The sequence below is a fragment of the Drosophila subobscura genome, chromosome O (assembly GCF_008121235.1).
Source record: "Drosophila subobscura isolate 14011-0131.10 chromosome O, UCBerk_Dsub_1.0, whole genome shotgun sequence".
NCBI lineage: Eukaryota > Metazoa > Arthropoda > Insecta > Diptera > Drosophilidae > Drosophila > Drosophila subobscura.
The window spans coordinates 27,261,329-27,281,651 of record NC_048533.1 but is presented as its reverse complement, the minus strand read 5'-3'; the positions used below and the strand labels follow the sequence as shown (position 1 = coordinate 27,281,651).

Here is a 20,323-nt window from a genome sequence, read left to right as displayed (position 1 = left end):
CGAATGGTGGCTCTGGTGGAAAAGCCAAAGGCTAAAAGCGAAAAGGAGCTGCCCTGCTCCTGTTCTCTCACTCTCTCTTGGTGTGTTTCTTTAGGCATCCCAGTCAAAGAGGCAATAACTAGCAAAAATTACGCTAAACGTGGCAATTTCCTCGCAAATTGCACAATACATAGACACACACACACACACGAGCGTACATTTTTTGTGTATATTTCCGTCGCCTGCCTGCGTGCTCCTCCACTTCTCAACTATAAATATATTTATTATATGGCATTGCGACTAGAAGATACTCTCTAACTGCACAGCTGCACCTAAGATAGGTTCGACTGCTGCAAACACCTTTGCATATCCGGTATACCCTTTGGATCTTTTCATGTGCTCATTTTGTATATGGGTAGCGCCTATGCCCGCGCCTCTGCATAGGTGAGATGACTGTCAATTTGCACGGCACCCCATGGCGAGGCACACGCATGGGGCAGCAGCAGCAGCAGGCAGCAGGAATCATGCGATATTTTAATGCGTGTCATATTTGATTGATGCCAGAACGCGGCCCTCTGGAGCCATGGAACGGCCGTGGAACAATGTCAAGAGTTTAACATTGCCCCAAGCGCCACTCAAAATGTCACGGCAATGCCCGCATACCCCATGTACATGCCTGCTTCCCCCTTTCTGATTACCCCCTCAAGTTCCACAGTTTGCTGACTTTTTTTGTTCTCCTTTGCCTTGGCTTGTCTGTAAAAATTGCCCCTGCAGGTATGCAATGAAAAAGTGCGTGGCTCCCCATTGTTTTCATGGTGTGTGTGTGTGTCTGTCGCTCTGCGTTGTGTGTGTGTGCCTCTCTCTGTCTCTCTCGTTGCCTCTGTCTGTTTGTGTAATTTAACTTGGCAGTTTGTTAACAACTTTATCAGAAGGGGCTCAGAAGTGCTCTCTGAAGAGCCCCAACTGTAAATAAGATGCGTGTACAGATATGTTTATGGGTGACTGTGTGCCATAATTTATGCGCAGACTAAGTGCATTAGGGGGCTTTTAGCTGCTCCAATGGAACGGAAGGTGGACTCAATAATTTCGTGGCAATGTGCACCATTTAATAATGTTAAGTGTTTCCCTCATCTTGAATGTAGTTAAGTAAAGGTGCAGGTCCTATAATTAATCAACTAATTCAATTATTAACCAGTAAATATCTTTAAAAAAAACCCCATCCAACGCCAACATCAATCTCTAACCTCATTAAACCACAACCCAGCTCTCTCCAGGCAGAGCCAGATCATCCATTGCTCTCTTTTTAATCGCGCCTAACCACTGCACATTAGCATTCATAACTATCTCTCACACACTGCTCTCTCTCTCCCAACTACACCCCCCTCTGTCTTTGTGTCATTCCATGACCCCTTACCCCTTGTGGACAACGTAAACTTTTATTTTCTTGGTGCTATTCTATCGTGTTTTGCAGGATGGACAACGCGGCCATTTAGAGGGCCTGGCATCCGTCTATTGTGAGTTGTTAATGGCTCCCTTTGGAGATATTTTAAGTGCTTTAGAGAGTGCCAGGCAGGCGGCCTGGGCGGATCACAGTCCGCTCCACAATGCCAACAGCGGCGGCGGCAGCGGTGCTGGCGGCAGTGGCAGTGGCACCGCCAGCGGCGCCAGTGGTGCCAGCGGCAGTGGTGGCAGCAACCGTAGCGGCATCGGCAGCGGCGGCGGACTCCATCACCGTCAGAAGCACGGCCATCGGGGGCATTCAATGCACGGCGCCGGCCTGCCCAATAGTCATAGTCAGCCTATTTATGTGCCCGGAAAGTATTCGGTATGTATGACCCCTCTCCAAGGAGCACTACCCCCCGCAACCCAAACCACTCACACACAAACACACTCACAAAATAAACCCAAACCGAAAAAGAGACCATTAGAGCCATTAGAGGACTTTCCACCCCCACCCCCGTTCCCCGCAAGTACTTCCTAGGAAAATATTTACAAAATCTATCAAGAAATAAATATTTATTCTAAAAATTTGATTGATGTTGGCGTTGATTTGGCTGGACACAAACAAAAAAGAAACAGAAAAACGAAAAATCCATCTCAAAAATTCGTATTAAATCTCTTCCAATAGTTGTGTAAATATTTGTATTGCTTGCCGCATGTTGCATGTTTCTGCAGCTATATATCAGCTACATTTATGCCTGAATCACGTTTAATTCATCTAATAATTTCCATTTTGTAAACCGTTTCAGCCCTCCAGCTGCTTGTCCGACAAGGAGGAGGACGAAATCTATGGCTTTGGCTATGGCGTGTTTGCACCGCGTGTGGCACGCGGCGGCCTGACGCAACAGCAGCAGCTGCTGCAACAGCAAACTCTGCAGACGCAACAGAGCATACAGCAGCAGCAGCAGATGCAGCAGCAACTGCAACAACAGCAGCAGCAACAGCAATTACCCAACGTGCCAGGACAACAGCAGGCGGGAGGACCCGGCGGCGGACAGGGTGGAGTAGGACCGCAACATCATCAGACACTGCCACCGAATGTAGCCCATCTGAATTTTGTGCAACAAAAGTGAGTAGTAGAGCCACAAAAAGACTCTCTAATAGTATTTAAAGCAACAAAGAGCTTCATCTCTGTTTGAATATTACATACAAATCACTCTATATCCTTTTAACATCAAGTACATTCCATCACACTGTTCATGCAACGCATTCAACTGCCCAAATCAAACTTATTTTCTCTACCCTCCTCCTCCCACTCTTAGCTGCCTGAGTCCGCGCTCTGCATATTTCTATGAATTTCCACCGACAGCTGGTAAGTGAAAGATGGATTATTTAGTGTATGCAAATCAGCAGCCAGTAACTTGGGAACTCCCTTGACTAATTCCATTTGTGTTTCTTCCAACAACTCTCAACTCTCAACTGTACGGACGCTCCAGAGGGACGCGAGACAAAGAAACGCACCACATTGGCCCGACTGCTGAAAGGCTTGAAAACTGTCAATCGACGGGATCGCAACAATCAACAAAATGGCGCACAGGCCAGGGTAAGTACACACTTTCCCCGACCCCACAGTATCCACTGTACCCACTACTGTTCTCAGCGTTGGCGGTGGTGGTGTGGGTCGAAACTCATTTTCGCGCTTCGTTTTATGACCGCAAGCAAATTGTTTGTCCTGGCCCCCAGATCCTTTTCCCACCACTCTCTTCGGCCCTTTCATTTGAATCAACTGCTGCGGTAATTCTTTCAATTTATTTGCTCGCATTTCGCATTGGGTTTCCCAGCATTTACCATGCCTTTCCTTTCCTTTCCTTTCCTTTCCTTTTTTTCTGCGTCCCTTTTGAGCTGCGTTTCTGGCATTGCTTCTTCTAGGCAGCCATTTTATGACTTTTCTGCGTCTTGACTTTGACTTCGACTTGTCCCAGTGCTTGTGCCTCTGCCTGGGCCTGTGCTTTGGTCTCCAGTCTCCCCGTTCTGTGCCCTGCCTTGGCCATACTTAATCTTGGCCCTGGGGACATGTAAATTTTTATGCGCGTTGCTTCTTCTTTGCTGCTGCTCCGGCTCCTGCTCCTGCTGCTGTTTCCACTGAAAAGGTTAAAAATGTTTTGCCAGCGGCCATGTCTACATTGCCACTTCTCATTCTTGGCCGTGGCCGTCGTCGTCGTCGTCGTCGTCGCCGCCGCTGCAGCATCCTCCCTAATGTTGTACTCGCTTTATCTGCGCCGCTCACAAAGGATTCATTCAGCGCCTTTGATTAGAGCTGCTGCTGCTGGTGCGGGGGCAGGAGCAACCTTTGGGGAGCTGCAAAAGCGGAGCAGAAGGAGCACTATTCTTGGGGCATGGCAGTGAAACTGTGGCCAAAGATAACGCGGCCAGGACGACGCTGCTCATAAATAAGCAAGGACATGCATAAATTTTTCACAAGCAGCCAACGAGCACCGGGCGCAGAAAAGAATAAATAAAAGAAGAGCAGCAACACGGAGTGCATGGAGCTGGGAAAAAAAAATAAATAATAAACTGCGGAGTTTGGGGCGAGGGACAACAGCAGCAGGCGCAGCAGCAGAAGCTGGCTCCTTGGCAGCAAATGGAGTCGAGGAAAAGTGGGGGCCTTTCCACGGCAGGGACCTGCTGCAGATAAGCGCAGGAAATGACTAAGGATATGTGCCTAAGTAGCAGCATCCTACCCCAGATCCAGAACCCGATCCAGGGCCTTTTCAAAATATAATTAAACAGCACTCAGCGGGCCGGGGCCATGTGTTCGCTCGCCCCCACCTGATTTGCTATTTATGATAAGAAAACAAACGCATTAAACAGGTCGCCGGAGGAAAAGAGATAGAGAGAGAGAGAGAGTGGGAGTTGGAGAGAGACAGGTGCGAGGTGCTGCTGAGGGTCCGAAGGTTGGCGCGACCCTAACCTGACCCTTGACTCGTTATTAATTAAAAATTAAAACCCCGCCGAAAGGTGTGAAATAGAAAATGGCGTCCCTAATGGCGATAAAGCACGATGCGGAGCCTGTGCCCCCATCAAGTAGTCGAGTCCTTGATTTATGAGCAGCCTTCACCCTACCCTCCTTAAGTTCGGGGATAGCCATGAAGGTTAATAAGCCACCTTGTCCCACACAGCAGCAGAACCCTTTACAGAAATTGAATTTCAAAAGTTTTTCTTTAAATTAATTTTTTTCTCGCTATTTTCTTGCGTCTTTTCAGGCCGCCAACGATCGTCTGAGGCACTTTCAAATGATAAACGGCGGTGCGGGCGGACAGCAGCACAGTTTCGAAGAGACAATCCATAGGGTAAGCCATAATAAAAATGGGCAACTTAAGTGCCCAAACACACAGCAAAGGTCAAAATATTAGGGGTGGAAATATGGTGAAAAAAGTTAAACATTAAAGTAGCTGGCACGAAAAGGTGTAGAGAGGTGGAGTGGTTGCATCTTTAATCATCTTTTAATTGATATTTATTAAAAATAAAATGGGAGCTCGGCCTAGAGAGCTTTCATTGCTTTAATTAAATCAACAAAAACAGCAATAGAAGAATTTATAGGAAACTCGGAACCATCACCACTATTTTGATCGCAGCTGTAGTTATTTATGCATCTTTTTATGCATATTGTATTTATATATTTATATTTATGTGTGTAACTGTGGGTGGAATGCTTATTGGCTTGGTTAGATGTTGGCACAGTCGCATAAATATTTATGCAGCAAATTTAACAAGCTGCTGTTGCCGCTGCCACACTGCTGCTGTTGCTGTTGCAACAGCTGCGACAGCCAACAAATTGTACCTCAACACAGAAAAATGTGCACAAACAACAAGAAGAAAGTTTCGTTGGATGTAAGCAACCTCCCAATCAACCCCCAGGATGCCCAACTCCAAGCCCTAACACCCTTTTTGACTGCATTTGCAATGCAATTTCAACACGAAAGCTGCGGCTGTTGCTTTTGAGCACGTTTACCTGTAATGGCATGCCACCAGGAGCAGCAGGAGGAGGAGCAGGCGGCAGCAGCAGAAAAGGAAGCGTGTAGATGCATGCAACATTTAAAAGTTCATTGCCGTCAACATTCATTATTAATGACAGCGCGCACGGCGCCCAACTAAAAACAAGCAGCAGAATGCAATCAGCAGCGACAACAACAACAGCAGCAGCAGCAACACAAAACAGACAGGACAGCGACACCTGCAGCAGCCGCGGCAACAGCAACAGCAGTTGCAACAACAGAAAACATTTGGAAAATGCATAATGCATATGCAGCCATCGCCGCTCCCATTCCCATTCCCAAGCCACCCACCCACTCGAAGAACAAACCCAGGACACGCCTAAAAGCAAACTCTAACACAGTTTTCCCCCCGTTCGCCCTGTCAACGTCTGTTTGCTGCTGCTGTTGCCAAGGCCTGGGCCAACAAAATTAGTTCCACTGCATTCATAAATAAACAAAATCACTCAGCAATAACTATATATAGCCACAAATTTTCCAATTACAGTTGAAAGTACAAGAGGCCATGAGGAAAAAGGAAAAATTTCAACGTGAGCACGAGGAGGTAAGCAAAACTCAAATATTCTTCAAGCAAAACCACACCCGAGACCCTGACCCACCGATCCGCCGGCTTCCCCGTTCAAGATGACCATCCAAATGGATAAATGCGAATGGCAAACATTTGCCAATTGCTGCGAAATAAATCAAGCATATTTGTTTTGGGCACTTTTCACAAATTAAATAAACATAAAACATAGGCCGCAAGCATGCTGGAGGAGGGGGAGGGACGGGTGGGCGGCGGGATGCCACACTATTAATTTCACAGATGCTGAGGCCAAATATTTTCATGAATAAAGCACAAAAACACAACCAGAGAGAGAGATAGAGCAGTCGAGGCCGGAAAAGATGTGCAATTCCGGATGCAGAAAGCGTTTCTTAACGGCCTCAAATCGTTTGGGTTACAGTGCGTTTCGAGTGTGTAGTTGCGGCCTTAAATTAAACCAAAAACTCGTGTAAATTCGGTAGTAAATGAATATTCTGTGGTCATACATTCCCCTGCTAACTTTTGATGGGTTGAAGCTCAAGTTTAAATGGTTTTACAGTGGTGAAACTCACTGTTTCCTTATGCTGCCTGTATGTGTACATGCAATATAAATGCAATGACTCTTACATGCACAAGCCAATTAAAAAAGCTATTAAAAATATTTGATATAAAAACAGCAATTATTTCAGGGCATAAAAGCCCAAATCCAAGCCCGAGTCCGAGTCCGAATCCCAGCCCCAAGTCCAATCCCTAGCCCGTGCCCAAAGATACAAGCTACCAAAAAACATGCAAAACAGACACCGAGCAAATGTTAAGCACCACACACACACACACACACACACCGAAACAACAACAGCAGAAACAATGAAGTGCAACGTGCCAAATGATAAACTTTTGTCTGTCATACACGAAACACACACAACACAAAAAAAAAGAAAAAGAATTACTTGCCACACTCGTAGAAGAAAGGACATGATGAAGGGATAACAGAAAGAGAGTCCAATGTGTTTGCACAGATGTGTCTGTCATGTGTGTGTGTGTGTGTAAAGTGTGAATGAACGAGAAGCTTATTTATTTATATGCCAAGAGAATTAAAAACGAAGCAGAACAAGAAACTCAACAAGAAAACTCCGTTCTTTCTATGACTCTGTCTGTCTTCTGTTGATTGCTTGATCCTTGTGGCATTACTGAGGATTCCATTGCCAAAGCTTACTCTTACTCTGATTCTGATTCCGTTTCTGATTGATAATGTAAGGCCGAGGTGGAGGGCGTGGGGCTCATGGAATGTCCAGGCAGAGATTCTTTGCTGGAGATTATGGGGCACAATCGATTAAGGAAATCATTTCTGTGCTGCAAGCTCTCTCTCTGCTGCTGTCTGTCTGCTCAATCAACTGTGGCTCAGGCCCCAGTTAATTATGGCAGTTATCAGCTTTCAATGTTAGATACAGATACAATGTTACCTATACACATGCACTCAAAAATGAATGGCAGGCAGGACATACACACAAACTGCGATGCTGCACGACAATTTGTCTGTTTGCTCGTAGCTCGGAGGCACCATCCAAATCCAGCACGAAAATGTGTCCAGGCCTAAGCAAGGGCAATAATTTTTGTGCATAAATGAAAAGCACACAACAACGGGGGGAGGGATGAGGAGGAGCAGAAGGAGGCAACTGTTGTTAGTGCTGCTGCTTAACTTGGCCAAACAACATTCTGTTTGTCTAATTGTAATTGCTGTTTTTGTAGCAGCCACATGGAATGGGGAATGGACCAGCCTCGTGCTCCGCCTGCCGCTGAGATATTCAGAAGAAGAAGCTGGTAAAAGCCATGCACATGAAATATTTATGACGAGAGTAGAGCAAAAGTCCAGAGAGTGTTGTGTGTGTATGGCAGGGGATGTGGGATGGGCATGGGGAATGGGGAATGTTGGATAAATGTTTGGCCTGGCCATACTATTTCTTTTTCTTTAGGAGGATAGTAAGCAGGGACAGAGGGTTTGCATTTGGCCAGGCAATTAAGCAGAGCAATGTGATTACAATTGTAAGACAGGTTTCGGTGTCTTGGCCACGTAAATTTCAATTTGGTAACTGGCCAACACACATGTGTGGCAGCAGCCCGCCTCCCCCGTTTGATGCAGCCCCAAAGTAAAATGCCATTTGAATGCATTTTTAATGTGGAGAAAAACGGGCGAGCCAACTGGCCAAAAAAGCTTTTAGCTAATTTTTCAGCGCACTCTCTCGCTGTAGTTTTGCTTTTTCCTACTACTTTTCGTACTTTTACATGACTATTTCCATTGCTGCTGCTGCTGCTGTGGCCCTGGCATCCTTTCTGCACTCGGCACAGAATTTTCATATGGTAGTGCGCCAGTACGTATCCTCTGTGCTGTTAGAATTAGTATTCAGCGCACACAGAATGCTACGTATTATTCGGCAGGACCAGCTAAAAAATAAAATAAAAATGAAGAAAAAGTCACATTCAAGTAGTTTCTGCTGCTGCTGCTGCTGCGGAGGAAAATTGTTTCACTTTTCAAATGGAATTTTGTAATTTTAACGCCTTTGCCTGGCTGGCACTGGGAGTCGCTAGCAACGACTTGGCTAATAAGATGGTGGGGAAAGTAGATCCCATTGTTGTTGTCAGCGCCTTCCAAAGTTGACAGCATTTCGTACAGCAGTCACGTCTGGGCGGGCAGACAAAGTGCTGCCAAAATATATTCACAAAAATACTTTAATATTCGTATCATCATCATCGTCATCCAAAGAGAAGGCTACTACTGTGTGTGTCCTGTGTCCTGTGTGTGTTCCCGGGGAAACTTTGCTGATCGAATCAACCCAGAAATATTCGCATGACAAACTAATGCAACTTTGTTTTGTCTTTTGCAGATTCTGCGTGACATACGTCAGGGTCTGTTGCAAATGAGTCGCGGCGAGGGACGTATGGGTAAGTCCGAGTCACAGAACCCCACCCAGATTCCAGAAGCAGCAAAAGAGTTGCTGGCGAAAGGGGAAACTTTAAAGAGCAGCTGCTGGCAGCGCCCCGAAAGTATGCAGTGGGGAATTTTACACTTGAAATGCTTCTGCTGCTACTGCAACTGCAACTACAGCCGGCTGCTCCGTCTGTCGTCTGGCTGAGCGTCACATGCATAAGCGAGCATAAAATCTTATGTCCGTTTCCGGACTTGCATCCGACCATAAGCCGTATGCCGTATGCCGCATGCCGCTGGCCGGAGAAGCAGTTGCACGACCAACGCCACGAGCTGTAGTTGTAGCTGGGGAGCTGGAGCAACTTTTGCGCCGCCTCGCATGTGGCAAATGGCATTTCAAGTTTTGTGTGCAACGTTGCGTATAATAATATTGTGCTGCCATCCCCTTCTCACTGCACATTTTTCGGGAGCGCTTAAAACAACTTTTTTAAAGTTTCCTCTTCCCCTGCCACTCTGTCTGTGGATTCAACATAATCCTAAACCTAACCCAGACTAAACCACACACACATACGCGCGTACTCGCACAACTTGCGGCTGCTAAACACAGTCTATCCCTTTGCAGACGACACCTACATGTACGACGAGGCGCTCAGAACTGGGGCAGGCGTAGGCGTGGGCGTGGGCATGGGCGGAGGCATGGGCGGCATTCCAGGCGGGGCCCACTATGCGGTGAGTGCGCTGCACCATCAAGGTCATTGGTACGACGAGCCGCCCTACGAAAGCGATCCCGATGACTTCCTGATGGCCGGCCTCAATTGCGGACCCGCTGCCACCATTCAGGTGAGTGTCGCATATTCATATTACACCCCACATTCATTATCCCGAGTAGCACCCTGAAGCAGAAGCAACTTGTGGCTACTTGTGATTTATGCAACGTAATACACATCTTCAGCAGCGAGTAGAGGAAGATTAACAGGATATAGAATTGGCAGACGAACGAGATTGGGCACAGCGGCAACATTGTCGCGTCGCAGTTGCAATCACATTTTGAATTTATGTGCCGTGTCTGTGCCCCGTTAATCCTGCTACTTGGCTGCTGCTGCTGCTGCTTCTGGTACTGCTGCTGTTGTCCCATTCCCAAACCCCATTCCAAACCCTATTCCAATACCCAATACCAATCCCAATTCCAGCTTTGATTTCTCTACGGAATTTGCTTGCCACAAAAGTTGTGAGGGAGTTTCCTGTTCAGCTTTTCTTTCTCCTTTTTTATGCATTTTCTCCTCTGGTTCTGTTCGGTTCGGTTTGGTTTCCTTTTTCGATTCGCCGCTTTTTGTGGCTCTCTTTTATTTGCTTTATTAAATTATACGCTGAATATATTTTGTGCTGGCGCATTGATTTCTACCAACTTCGATTTGTATGTCCTTTGGCATTTCTCTTACGGCAGAGACTCCTCCCACGCTCTGACAAACTCTGTGACTTCTTTGCTGAGTGCGCCCAGCGACTGCGACTGCGACTCCAAGTCGAACTCACTTTATTTTTATTGACAGTCAAAAAGTGCATAATTCTTGTTGACTTGCTCGACTTTGACTCTCCTCCCCCCTCCTGTCTGATTGTGTATTGTGTAGCCCGGCTTTGGTTTGGGCTGCAGGAAGGCAGCAGACGGCTCGTCTTGAGACTTTTCCTTTTGCATAATTTTCCTTTGGTTCGTTTTCTTTTAGGATTCTTTTTTTTCAAGTTGCGCTTTTGTGGGAACGCATTAGGCAAGTTATCGGCATTTGGGCTTCTAGTGGGGCTGGGGCAGGGGCTGGAGGTTGGGGGCTGGAGGCTGGAGGCTGAATTTGTTTTCTTAGTCAATTGAAATCACTCAACGGAGAGGAGTCCCATCGGAGACGATGGGGCCATTCATGTTGCGTTGTTTCTTCCCTTTGATGTGGCAAACGAAATTTGTTTAAAATTGAAATGAAACTTTTGCGCCGGGCAGGCCAAAAAGGTTAAGCACGCGTCGGTTCGTTGGGGCTGCTGCTTAACGGACCGCATTAGCCAGCCGGAGAGATATCCTTAATGTGACTGGGACTGGGACTGGCATTTGGCAGCGGGGGAGGACGGGGCGGCCCTGATGAGACGCCAACTCATTGAAATTGAATTGTTTGCGACGTCCTTTGATCACTGCGACTGGCCACTGATATTGCGTGGACCTCGCCTCATATCAAGCGGCATTCCCATTCTTTGCTAAGCCTCTCCCAATAGTCTCTGCGCAAACACTTCGAATTCTTTCTGTCCGAAATCTAATTCAGATTTCACTGGCATGGGTTTTCGAAGAGTTTTCCAAATTAAAACGAGAAAACTTTGCAATTTCCGTTGCCGAAAAAAACACACACAAAAGCCGCAACAGCAACGAGGAAAAAAGTATCTGCAAAGAGGAAAATTTCACTAAATTTAAAATTCCAAGCTGAAACCACTGCCACAGCGCAAAGTGTGGCATGCCACACAGGGGCAGGACGGCTGGCCCTCTCTTTATCCACGCTCCTGTGTCTCCCCTCCCTGCGTGGTGTCGCTTTCCCATCATAAACTTTTATAACTTTGTTAATTTTTCATAATTTTGTTGCTCGAGAGCGGCCAACAAATTCTACTTGAATGCTAATCCCCATGTTTGACTCTCCCTCTCTCTCTGTCTGTCTCTCTCTTACTCCCGCATATATGTATCTTGCTGATTTGCCATCTCTTTCTGTTTCTGTTTTCTGCAGGGTGGCCGTGTACGGTTCTCGAACAACCGCGAGAGCACGGGCGTAATTTCATTAAGATCCGCCGGAGATATTTCACTACCGCAACGAGGGCCGCCGCGTCGAGGTCTTATCGTGCCCCAACAGCCGCCAAATCCACCGACAATAATACCCTTAACGCATGCCAGGTGAGTACCCGCCCACCCCTCGTCGCATGTGCTGGCGAGTGGGCGGTGGGTTGTATTGTTGATTGCCATTATTATTTGCAGTTGAGTTTATGGCCGAAGGCCCGACAGGAAAGGTGGCGCATTAATAAATAAACTGAATCCCGGTATGGGGTGGAAGGTATAGTGGGGGGTTCCAGGATCGTTCTGTAGCTGGGATTGATTGTAAGGGATGGCGGTGTGGGTGGGTACACGGACAGTTATGATAACCCCTTTTGGTCGATGGTCAGACCCAAACCCACACCCAAAACACTTCAAAGGGGCGCAGCCATCGAGTGATCATTGAACCATAAAACTGTGCCACAAAATGTGTGCTCACTCTGCCATGAAAAGGCCAAACATTTGTTGGACCAGTAAGCAGCTAGTGGCAAGCTGACTGCTGGCTCCCCCCCTCCCTAAAAGTAGTAGGATAGGTGGCCGAAAAAAAAGCCAAAAGAAAAACCAAAGCAATCAAACTGGCTCAATCGCAAAAGGTGCACCAAAGGATTGACCCAACAGACAGACAGTCGGAAGAAGGAGAGAAAAAGGGTAGGTGGTCTCCACTTCATTAGTGCGGTTATCAACGCTCTGCAGCCACATGAATGAATCAGCCAAACGAACGAATGAACGAATGAACGAATGAATGAATGAGGGAATTAGTGACTGACTGAGTGACTGAGTGAGTGGCAGACCAACATATCGAAACGTATTGGAGCGAAAGTCATCAATTTCATATTGTTACGCATGCCACAATAATGGGAAAGGGACAAGGGACAAGTGAGATGGGCAATGTGGCAGGTGGCAGGGTAGCAGGGTAGCAGGGTGGCTGGGTGCCAAGGTGGCAGGCAGTCAAAACCAATAAGAAGACGAAACGAAGACGAGAAGGCAGTGGCATTGGCAGAGACAGCACGACACTTGAATGAAATGGCATTATTGCTACTTCAACGCCAATCCACCAGACGGAGTCAGGCTCTCCTCTCAATCAACCAGGAGGCAGGCACACAGGCACTCAGGCAGTCAGTCGGTCTGGTGCCGGGGAACGTTTTCCACACGTACGCATACAAAAGGACTTGCTGAAATAACTTATACGCCCTGTGCGCCTCTGGGGCCCCAGCGCCAACGAAAACTTCCCCAAACACGAAACGAGGAAGAACGGGCAGGCACCGAGCCCCGAAGAAGGTGGAAAACAAACAGCAAAGGCAACCCAAAAGTGAAAATCTCCACAGTGTTGAAGCAAAATGGCAGAAAGAAAAACTCGTGGCAAGAAAAAAAAAAGTGAAGGAAAGGAAAAACGATATCAAGTATTTATTTATATGACCTTTGTTTGCCTCACGACCTCTGGCCGTGCCCCAGCCTCCAGAGACCTTCCCTCACCCACAATTATTGTTTGCCATCAAAATGTTTGCCCAATACAAAATTTAAAGTTCCTTCGGTCCTTCTGTGGCTTTGTAATACCTACTCAGGTTGGGTGTTGGCGTTTAGATAGCTTATTATTGGGGAGGGAAATATTTGTAATTCGATTCAAGGGGAGATTTGTTTTGAAGGAGATGTCATTGGAAATGGATACACAATTGTGACGCTTGATTTGCTTTCTTATTTACAGATCCCATGATCGTGAGAGCGGCGACTATGCGGGCTCCATCTCAGATCTACAAAGTGTTACCTCCAGGCTCAGTGCTGTGTCGGTAAGTCTCGGGCGGGGCATACCACATCCCTGGGACTGGTCTCATTTAAGTTGCAACTCCTCCGCCTCCGCCTGCACCTGCTGCCCCCGTCGAACTGCATTCGAATGCGTCTAAATTGATTAAGTGCTCTTTGTGACAAACAAACTTCGCATTTGGCCAATGTCGTCTCGTCTCGTCTCGTCTGGCCGAAAGTGGACGAGCACCGAAAATGCACATTGAGGGAGCGAGGGAGAGACTCTGCGCATAAAAACTTCAAAAGCTTTTTAGCCAAAGTTTTGTCCTTTTTCCCCCTGTCTCCTTTATTTCTTTGCCTTTTTTTGTGTCCTGGTCCTGGCACTTAAGCTGGCTAAACGTTGTCGGAATACCAACAAAGTTGCCCACCCATTCGATGGAGCAGCAGCAGGAGCCGGCAGGGTGGTGCGGAGTTGCAGTCCGGACATCAGCATTTCATTTGCAAAGTTGACTTGACTTAACTTGGCTAATATGGAAACGCACTCAACTGGTCTCTCATTCTCTCTCTGCATATTTTTTCTCCGACAGATTGGCACCAACAATTGCACGGCTCGATATCGAACGCTGAGCGGCGGCATCGGGGAGTCACCCTCGTTGTCGCCCAGCCCCTCATCGGATTACGAGGACATTGGGGCCACACGGATGCACGGCCTGGCCCCCAGTCTGATGGCCGCGAAGGCTAAAAAGAATGGGCTGCCGCACGGCAAGGCGAACACGATTTGCCAGAAGGCCACAGTGCATCATGTAAGTTAATTAATCGCTTTACAGGGGGGAGCACTTGAACCCTATCAAGTAGAAATATATATGGAGAGAGAGAGAGTATTGGAGGATGGATGCATTTCGAGATGCAGCGTACACCTGCAGAGACACATTTTGTTGACACATTCTGTGGCCTGCAAAACGTAATTAGCCTGGTCATTGGCGATTTGCATATGCAATCGGAGCAAGCCTCCCATAATGATGTTGGCCTAAACTCTTTGGCATAGAACGAGTGAGGCTGGAGGGCTGGAAAGAGGAGCAACATGCACTCTAAATGCAAATGCCAGTTTAATGAGTTTTTATGGCTACACACCCCACTCCGAAACGGAAATCCCTTCCCCTCAGAGAAAGCGAAAGTTCATTTCGAGAAACTTTAAATGTTTTTGCTCTGTTGCAGGCCTCAGCCTCTCCCTCTGCCTCTGCCTCTGCCATACAAAATATGAGCAAAGTTTTGTGCTCTCTTTTCGATGGTCCAACCCTTTGCACGGGTCTCGTTTGCAATGCAACAAAATATGAGCTGCAATCACCGCATGTCCGCCTGTCCTTTAATCTCTAGCTATGCACGTATTTGTGGACAGTGTATGGCCTGGCATTAGCCTGGTCAAGAGCTCAATTGTGAGAGCCAAGTCAAAGCCAAAGGCAAAGCCAAAGCGGAAGCATTGCAGCCAAAAAGCCAAAACCGAGTAGCCCCTAGCCAGACATTGCTATCTCTCCCCCTACACCACGCTCTCTCAACCTTTTTCTCTGTATTGGAATGTTCGTTTTAAACTTTTTAATGATTTAACTAACAAAACTTTCGTTTCGTTTTTGTTCTTGCTCATGTTCTACTTCTACTTCTGCTCCCTTCAACATGCAATTTATTGCACAACGACGACGACGATGCGACTCTGGCGACTCATCCAACTTTCACTTGGATTCGGTTTCGGTTTCGGTTCGTTCTCGGCTCGGTTTCGGTTTCGGTTCGTTTCATTTCGCTTCTGTTCTGTTCCGTTCTGTTGGGGGTTTGGCAGTCGAGCGAGATGCGTAGCTCGCCAAAGGAAATTGGCGCTTTTAATGAGAATGGACGGAACTTTGTTGCCACAAAGGATACATCGAGGGATTTCAGCAACTCCCAAGACAATACCGACCGTGGCAGCATGAGCGATCAGGCGTTTGCCTGTTCGGCCAGCTCCGTCGAAAGTTTGCCCAGCGCTTCCGGTTCGAGTAAGTATACACAAATTGTACGAGTATTTTTGTGAGTGTGTTTGTGTGTGTATCTATGCGAGTGTCTGAGCTTGCAATTTGGCGTTTTTTGGGTTTGATTCTGCAGTTGCACACTGAGCTGTCTGAGTGGGAGTAGGGCTGGTTGCCGCAGCTCCTCGATGTTGGTGTTGGTGTTGGTGTTGATGTTGCTGCTGTTGCATAGAAAAATTCCCAGACTGCCTGGCTTGCATATTGGTCTATTAACAGTTGTAGTTCTTGTTGCGGTTTTTCCGTTGCTGCTGCTGCACAAAATTTTCCAAACTTAATGAATTTTTAATGCAGTTGCTGGCGCACAGGGCCTGAGCCAATGCCGGTACGGGCCTTGCCGTGCCAAGTGGCAGCTGGCAATGTCTGGGGCGTGGTTAAATGAAGGGCAACCGCTTCTCTTTTTTAATGAACAAAACTTTTGCCCAAATAAAGGGAGCAACAACAGACCAAAAGGCGGAGCAGGAGCAGCCGCAGCAGCAACAGCAACAGGACGAAGGAGCCGCTGCCAAAGGGGGTGGCAACTTTGAAAAGTGCAAGGAAAAATACTTTATTTTCCATGTGGCCAGGACACACAAAGCAAGGATTAGCCAAAAGCTTTGGCCAGCAAACCAAACAGCAAGAAAAGGCAAAAAACAAAACCAAACAACACAAAAAAATAATGGGAAACTTCAAGTGCATATTTGAATATTTTTGGGAGTCCTGGCCTTCGTCTTTGCCTTGCTATGTGTTTGTATGTGTGTGTGTGTGTGTGTGTGTGGGAAAATATTTGAAAAGTTTTTAATTAACCAAACGAATCGTGTGGATGTGTGTGGGTGTGTGAGTAAGGGCAATGTTTGTCCAAGGGAAAATTCCTTTAGGTTCCTGCCTGCGGCTAATTGGCTGTGGGCGCATTAATTGGAAATTTTCCTAGACAAACTTTGATCCAAGGCTCAGAGAAGGGGGAAAAACGAAGCAAACTAAATATTTATAAAACTCTAAATCCTTTCGCTGCAGGCACACAGGCTCTGGTGCGTCCCGGAAGTCCACACAGCTCCATATCGGCCGAGGATCGCACATCCATGACGGTCCACAGCGGCAGCATCTGCAAGGCCAAGGCCCTCGTGGACAGTCTGCCCAATCCCTACGACAAGGAGGCGCTCAAATTTAAGGTAAACTATTAGAAAGGGAAGGCTCCTACGTTGTATTTATTCTAATTTGTGGATTGCCCACCTGCAGAAGGGAGAGCTCATCGATGTGCTGTCGATGAATGCCTCGGGCATCTGGAAGGGTCGATGCCACGGCCGCGTGGGACACTTCAAGTTCATCAATGTGGAAGTGCTGCCGGAGCAGCGCCTGAAGAACTCCAGCAGCAAGACCCTGGCCCCCAGCTCCCGGCTGGGCGGCAGCAACAGTGCCTGCAACAGCAATGCGAACAGCAACAACGGTGGTCCCTGCTCCGTGGAGGATCTGCTGGTGCGCATCGGCCTCAAGGAGTACACGTCCGTGTTCGTGCTCAACGGGTAAGTGGTGTAGATGAAACAAATTAACCAACCTTTATTGTGTTGGATTGTTTCACCTATCGTTCCATTTGCAGGTACGAGGATCTCGAGCTGTTCAAGGAGCTGGAACCCGCCGATCTCGACTATCTGGGCATACTCAATCAGGAGCATCGGGCCAAGCTGCTGACGGCTGTGCAGCTGCTGCATGACATTGAATGTAAGTGCCACTCTCCCACTGCCACTCTCTCTCCCATGTTTTCCCATTCGTAGACCGTTCTTTGGCTAACCCAACCCACACCCACACCCACACTCAACCACCGCCACTCTCAACACACACACACACATGCGTATACTCACAGCTACAAATTTCACCCGTACAGGCTCCGACGTGGACATAGCCGGCTCCAGCTCGGAGAACGATGAGGCGCGGCTGAACAACATCAATAAGAAGCACGGCGCCTCGCCCTTTGGCCGGCGACACTTTCCGCGGGACTCGGGGTGCTACGAGGGCTCGCCGCTGCCCAGCAGCCAGACACCGACGCAGACGGTGAACTCGACGGACGAGTCGAACAGCCTGGACGATGTGGTGACCAAGTGCTCCAGCGAGATTATGAAGCGCGTGGAGAGTGCGCGACGGTGCAAGGACAATCCATTCAAGGCCACGCTGCCGGGCGGCCGGGTGGGCAAGAAGTCATTTCTCGGCGGTGGCGGACTTATGGCTGACGATACGCTCACACGTGGCGGACTCAGTGAGAAGTCGAGCGATTCGGGCGTCAGCAGCAGTTCGCTATCGTCGGGTCCGCTGAAGAGCAGCACTTAACATTTGCCCACAATCCTGGCCCACGAGCTGCTGCTCGGCGTGGGCGCCGGCATGGGTCTGGGCCTGGGCCTGGGTCACAGTCACGGCCTGACCCACGGCGGCACCGGCGGCAGTGTGGGCGCCACATCGCCCACCACATCGGTGGCCTCGGCCAGCCTCATTGGTGCGCATTGCAGTGGCGTGGGCAGCGGGGCGATGGCCGCCGCCCCGCTGGGAAACATTTGCAACACTCTGCCGCATGCCCCCTCCAGCAATGTGCCCCTCAATCGGAACCTGGTCATGCTGCGTAACCATCTGCGCAAGAATACGAGCGGCAGCAGCAGTAGCGGCGGCTGCAGCGGAGGCGTCCAGCTGCTGCAGGATCAGGACGACAAGGATCAATAACCCATTTACTACATCAAATTCTTAGTCTAGGTTCTTGGATAAACAACTGTATTTGAGTTAAGTGTATTTCAATTGCTGTGATTCGATAGTGAAAACAAAAGGCCAACACGCGTCTTTCAGTTCAAATGTATAGTGTATAGAGAGAGATAGACAGACAGGTGCAGGTGCAGGTGCAGTATGGAGAAAGAGATGGATAGGGAAAGAGGCAGAATCATAAGCCGAGAGGGGAGAGCAGTTGTCAGAGCCAGAGTTAGTCAGTCAGTCAATCCTTCCTCCGATAATGTTGGCATTTACACAAGAAATAAATATAGCTTAAACACATACACACCACACAGATAAACACATACATTTACTTTTAAATAGGCAGAAAGAAAGGGAGAAATTCTATATACTTAGTAAAGTAATGAACATGTTTTGACTATTTTCAGTTAGCTCTTTTCTAGCAAGCCTCGTGCGAGACTTGTGTCTTTGATTTGTCCCGTGATCTTCCCGTTTAATGTTCAATTGCTTTGCATAGTCATATAATTCTCAACGTGATATTGTGAAACGTCCAACTTGAATTGCATTTTAAACACACACATACTCCTTTCCAACGTCTTTTGATGAACACAAACACACAAAAACCACACAGAACACACAGACAACTCTCGAGTTGATTCCTATTTTAAAGCACTCAGCGTGGTGCAAGCAATAGACCAATTCAATTTTAATAACCAAACGACAAACGAAATACGAGTATTTATTGTATAAACCACACACACACAGCGAAGAAAACACAACACCAAACTGCCATTCGATACTAATTTTAATTGTTTTATACTCGTATAAGTAAACAAAAAGTAATGTAAATGAAATGGAAATGCAAATGAATATTATGGAGACCATGAGAATCCGTCAGAAACTTGTAAAAAGAATTGCCAAAAACAAAACACAAAATAATAGTAATAACAAATACGATAAACGAGAAAGAAATGTAATGTACGCTAAGCAATATTTTCAAATCGTAGCCAATCGTGTGTATATATTTCGGGAGGAGTGAGAGGATGCAGCTATAGAGAGGAGAACCGTTTATGCCATTTATGGAAATTATCAAAATGTATCCATTAAGAGCGATTTAGCGATAATCAAAAGCAGACAATGAAATTAGTCAGGCAGCGCAAATGTTTTTAATCAGTTTCCATGAATTAGTTAAATAAATGAACGAGTATTTATTGGCACAAAACGGCACAACAACTACGAATAAATCTAATTAAATATACACACACACACACACACACCAACACACTACATCTACATGAATAAACTGATTCGAATACATATTGAAGCATAGCATAGCATAGCCTAGCCATAGAGCATATGAATATTATACATATTTATGGCAATTATTGTAAATGAATGGAGACGTAGACGGGTGGACGGATGGAAGAATGCTTTGACTTTTACTCGAAACTCGAAACATAATTAAACCTGAACGTAATATCTGAGCATAAGATATCGATAATCGTATGGATAATTCATCTACTCTAAAGCTACCCAAATAAATTAAATGAAATTTAAACCACAAACAAAACGCACGTGTTACAGCCAGAGAAAAGTAATGATAACGATAAAGTTTAAGATAGAACGAACCATGCAGAGGGGGGGTACTGGGGAGATAGAGAGGGTAAGGATACTGGATTATAGGCATTTTTAAATTTAACTATCCAAATTATGTTTAAGTGTTTCAACTGTAAATTGTATCAAAGTTAAATAAAAGATTATTTATATATATTAGAGAGAACCCAAGAAACAACAAAACACAACCACAACCACAACCCCAAGAACACAGCAAGTGCTAGCATCTTCTAATTATCACTGTAAAATGATGTAATTTAAAGAAAGAATATATAAGCAATATTAAAGTTTAACCTTAAAAAGAGCAACAAAATTGATTTTTAAGCCAACACACACACACACATTACACACACCAACAACCACAAATCAAACAAAAATCAGTAAAATTCCATTAGTACACAACAAACAAAATTACAAACAAAAAGTATTCATTCAGAGTTCAGTAAATTTTAGACAAAATTTTCAAAAACGAAAACAAAAAACTTAAACGAAAAACGAAAAGCG

The 20,323-nt window shown here is 46.7% G+C and overlaps 1 protein-coding gene across 7 annotated transcripts in view; it reads left to right on the top strand.

Moving 5' to 3' along the window:
- The window catches only part of LOC117897367 (sterile alpha motif domain-containing protein 5), a 162,960-nt gene extending 143,102 nt beyond the window's left edge, over positions 1 to 19,858 (top strand). For 2 of the 7 annotated variants that reach the window (XM_034806156.1, XM_034806157.1), the window contains exons 3-18: positions 1,451 to 1,804; positions 2,229 to 2,548; positions 2,742 to 2,791; positions 2,916 to 3,022; positions 4,683 to 4,769; positions 5,959 to 6,015; positions 8,874 to 8,931; positions 9,522 to 9,754; positions 11,659 to 11,822; positions 13,441 to 13,522; positions 14,063 to 14,278; positions 15,304 to 15,496; positions 16,517 to 16,671; positions 16,739 to 17,022; positions 17,097 to 17,218; positions 17,361 to 17,960. In XM_034806156.1, coding sequence (XP_034662047.1) covers positions 1,451 to 1,804; positions 2,229 to 2,548; positions 2,742 to 2,791; positions 2,916 to 3,022; positions 4,683 to 4,769; positions 5,959 to 6,015; positions 8,874 to 8,931; positions 9,522 to 9,754; positions 11,659 to 11,822; positions 13,441 to 13,522; positions 14,063 to 14,278; positions 15,304 to 15,496; positions 16,517 to 16,671; positions 16,739 to 17,022; positions 17,097 to 17,218; positions 17,361 to 17,821 — 2,943 coding nt within the window. In that variant the 3' untranslated portion in view covers positions 17,822 to 17,960. Of the gene's footprint in view, positions 1 to 1,450; positions 1,805 to 2,228; positions 2,549 to 2,741; positions 2,792 to 2,915; positions 3,023 to 4,682; positions 4,770 to 5,958; positions 6,016 to 8,873; positions 8,932 to 9,521; positions 9,755 to 11,658; positions 11,823 to 13,440; positions 13,523 to 14,062; positions 14,279 to 15,303; positions 15,497 to 16,516; positions 16,672 to 16,738; positions 17,023 to 17,096; positions 17,219 to 17,360; positions 17,961 to 18,146 lie in introns of those variants that run through there. The other 5 variants (XM_034806159.1, XM_034806160.1, XM_034806161.1 and 2 more) reach the window with 5 other exon arrangements.
- Positions 19,859 to 20,323: the final 465 nt, after the last annotated feature.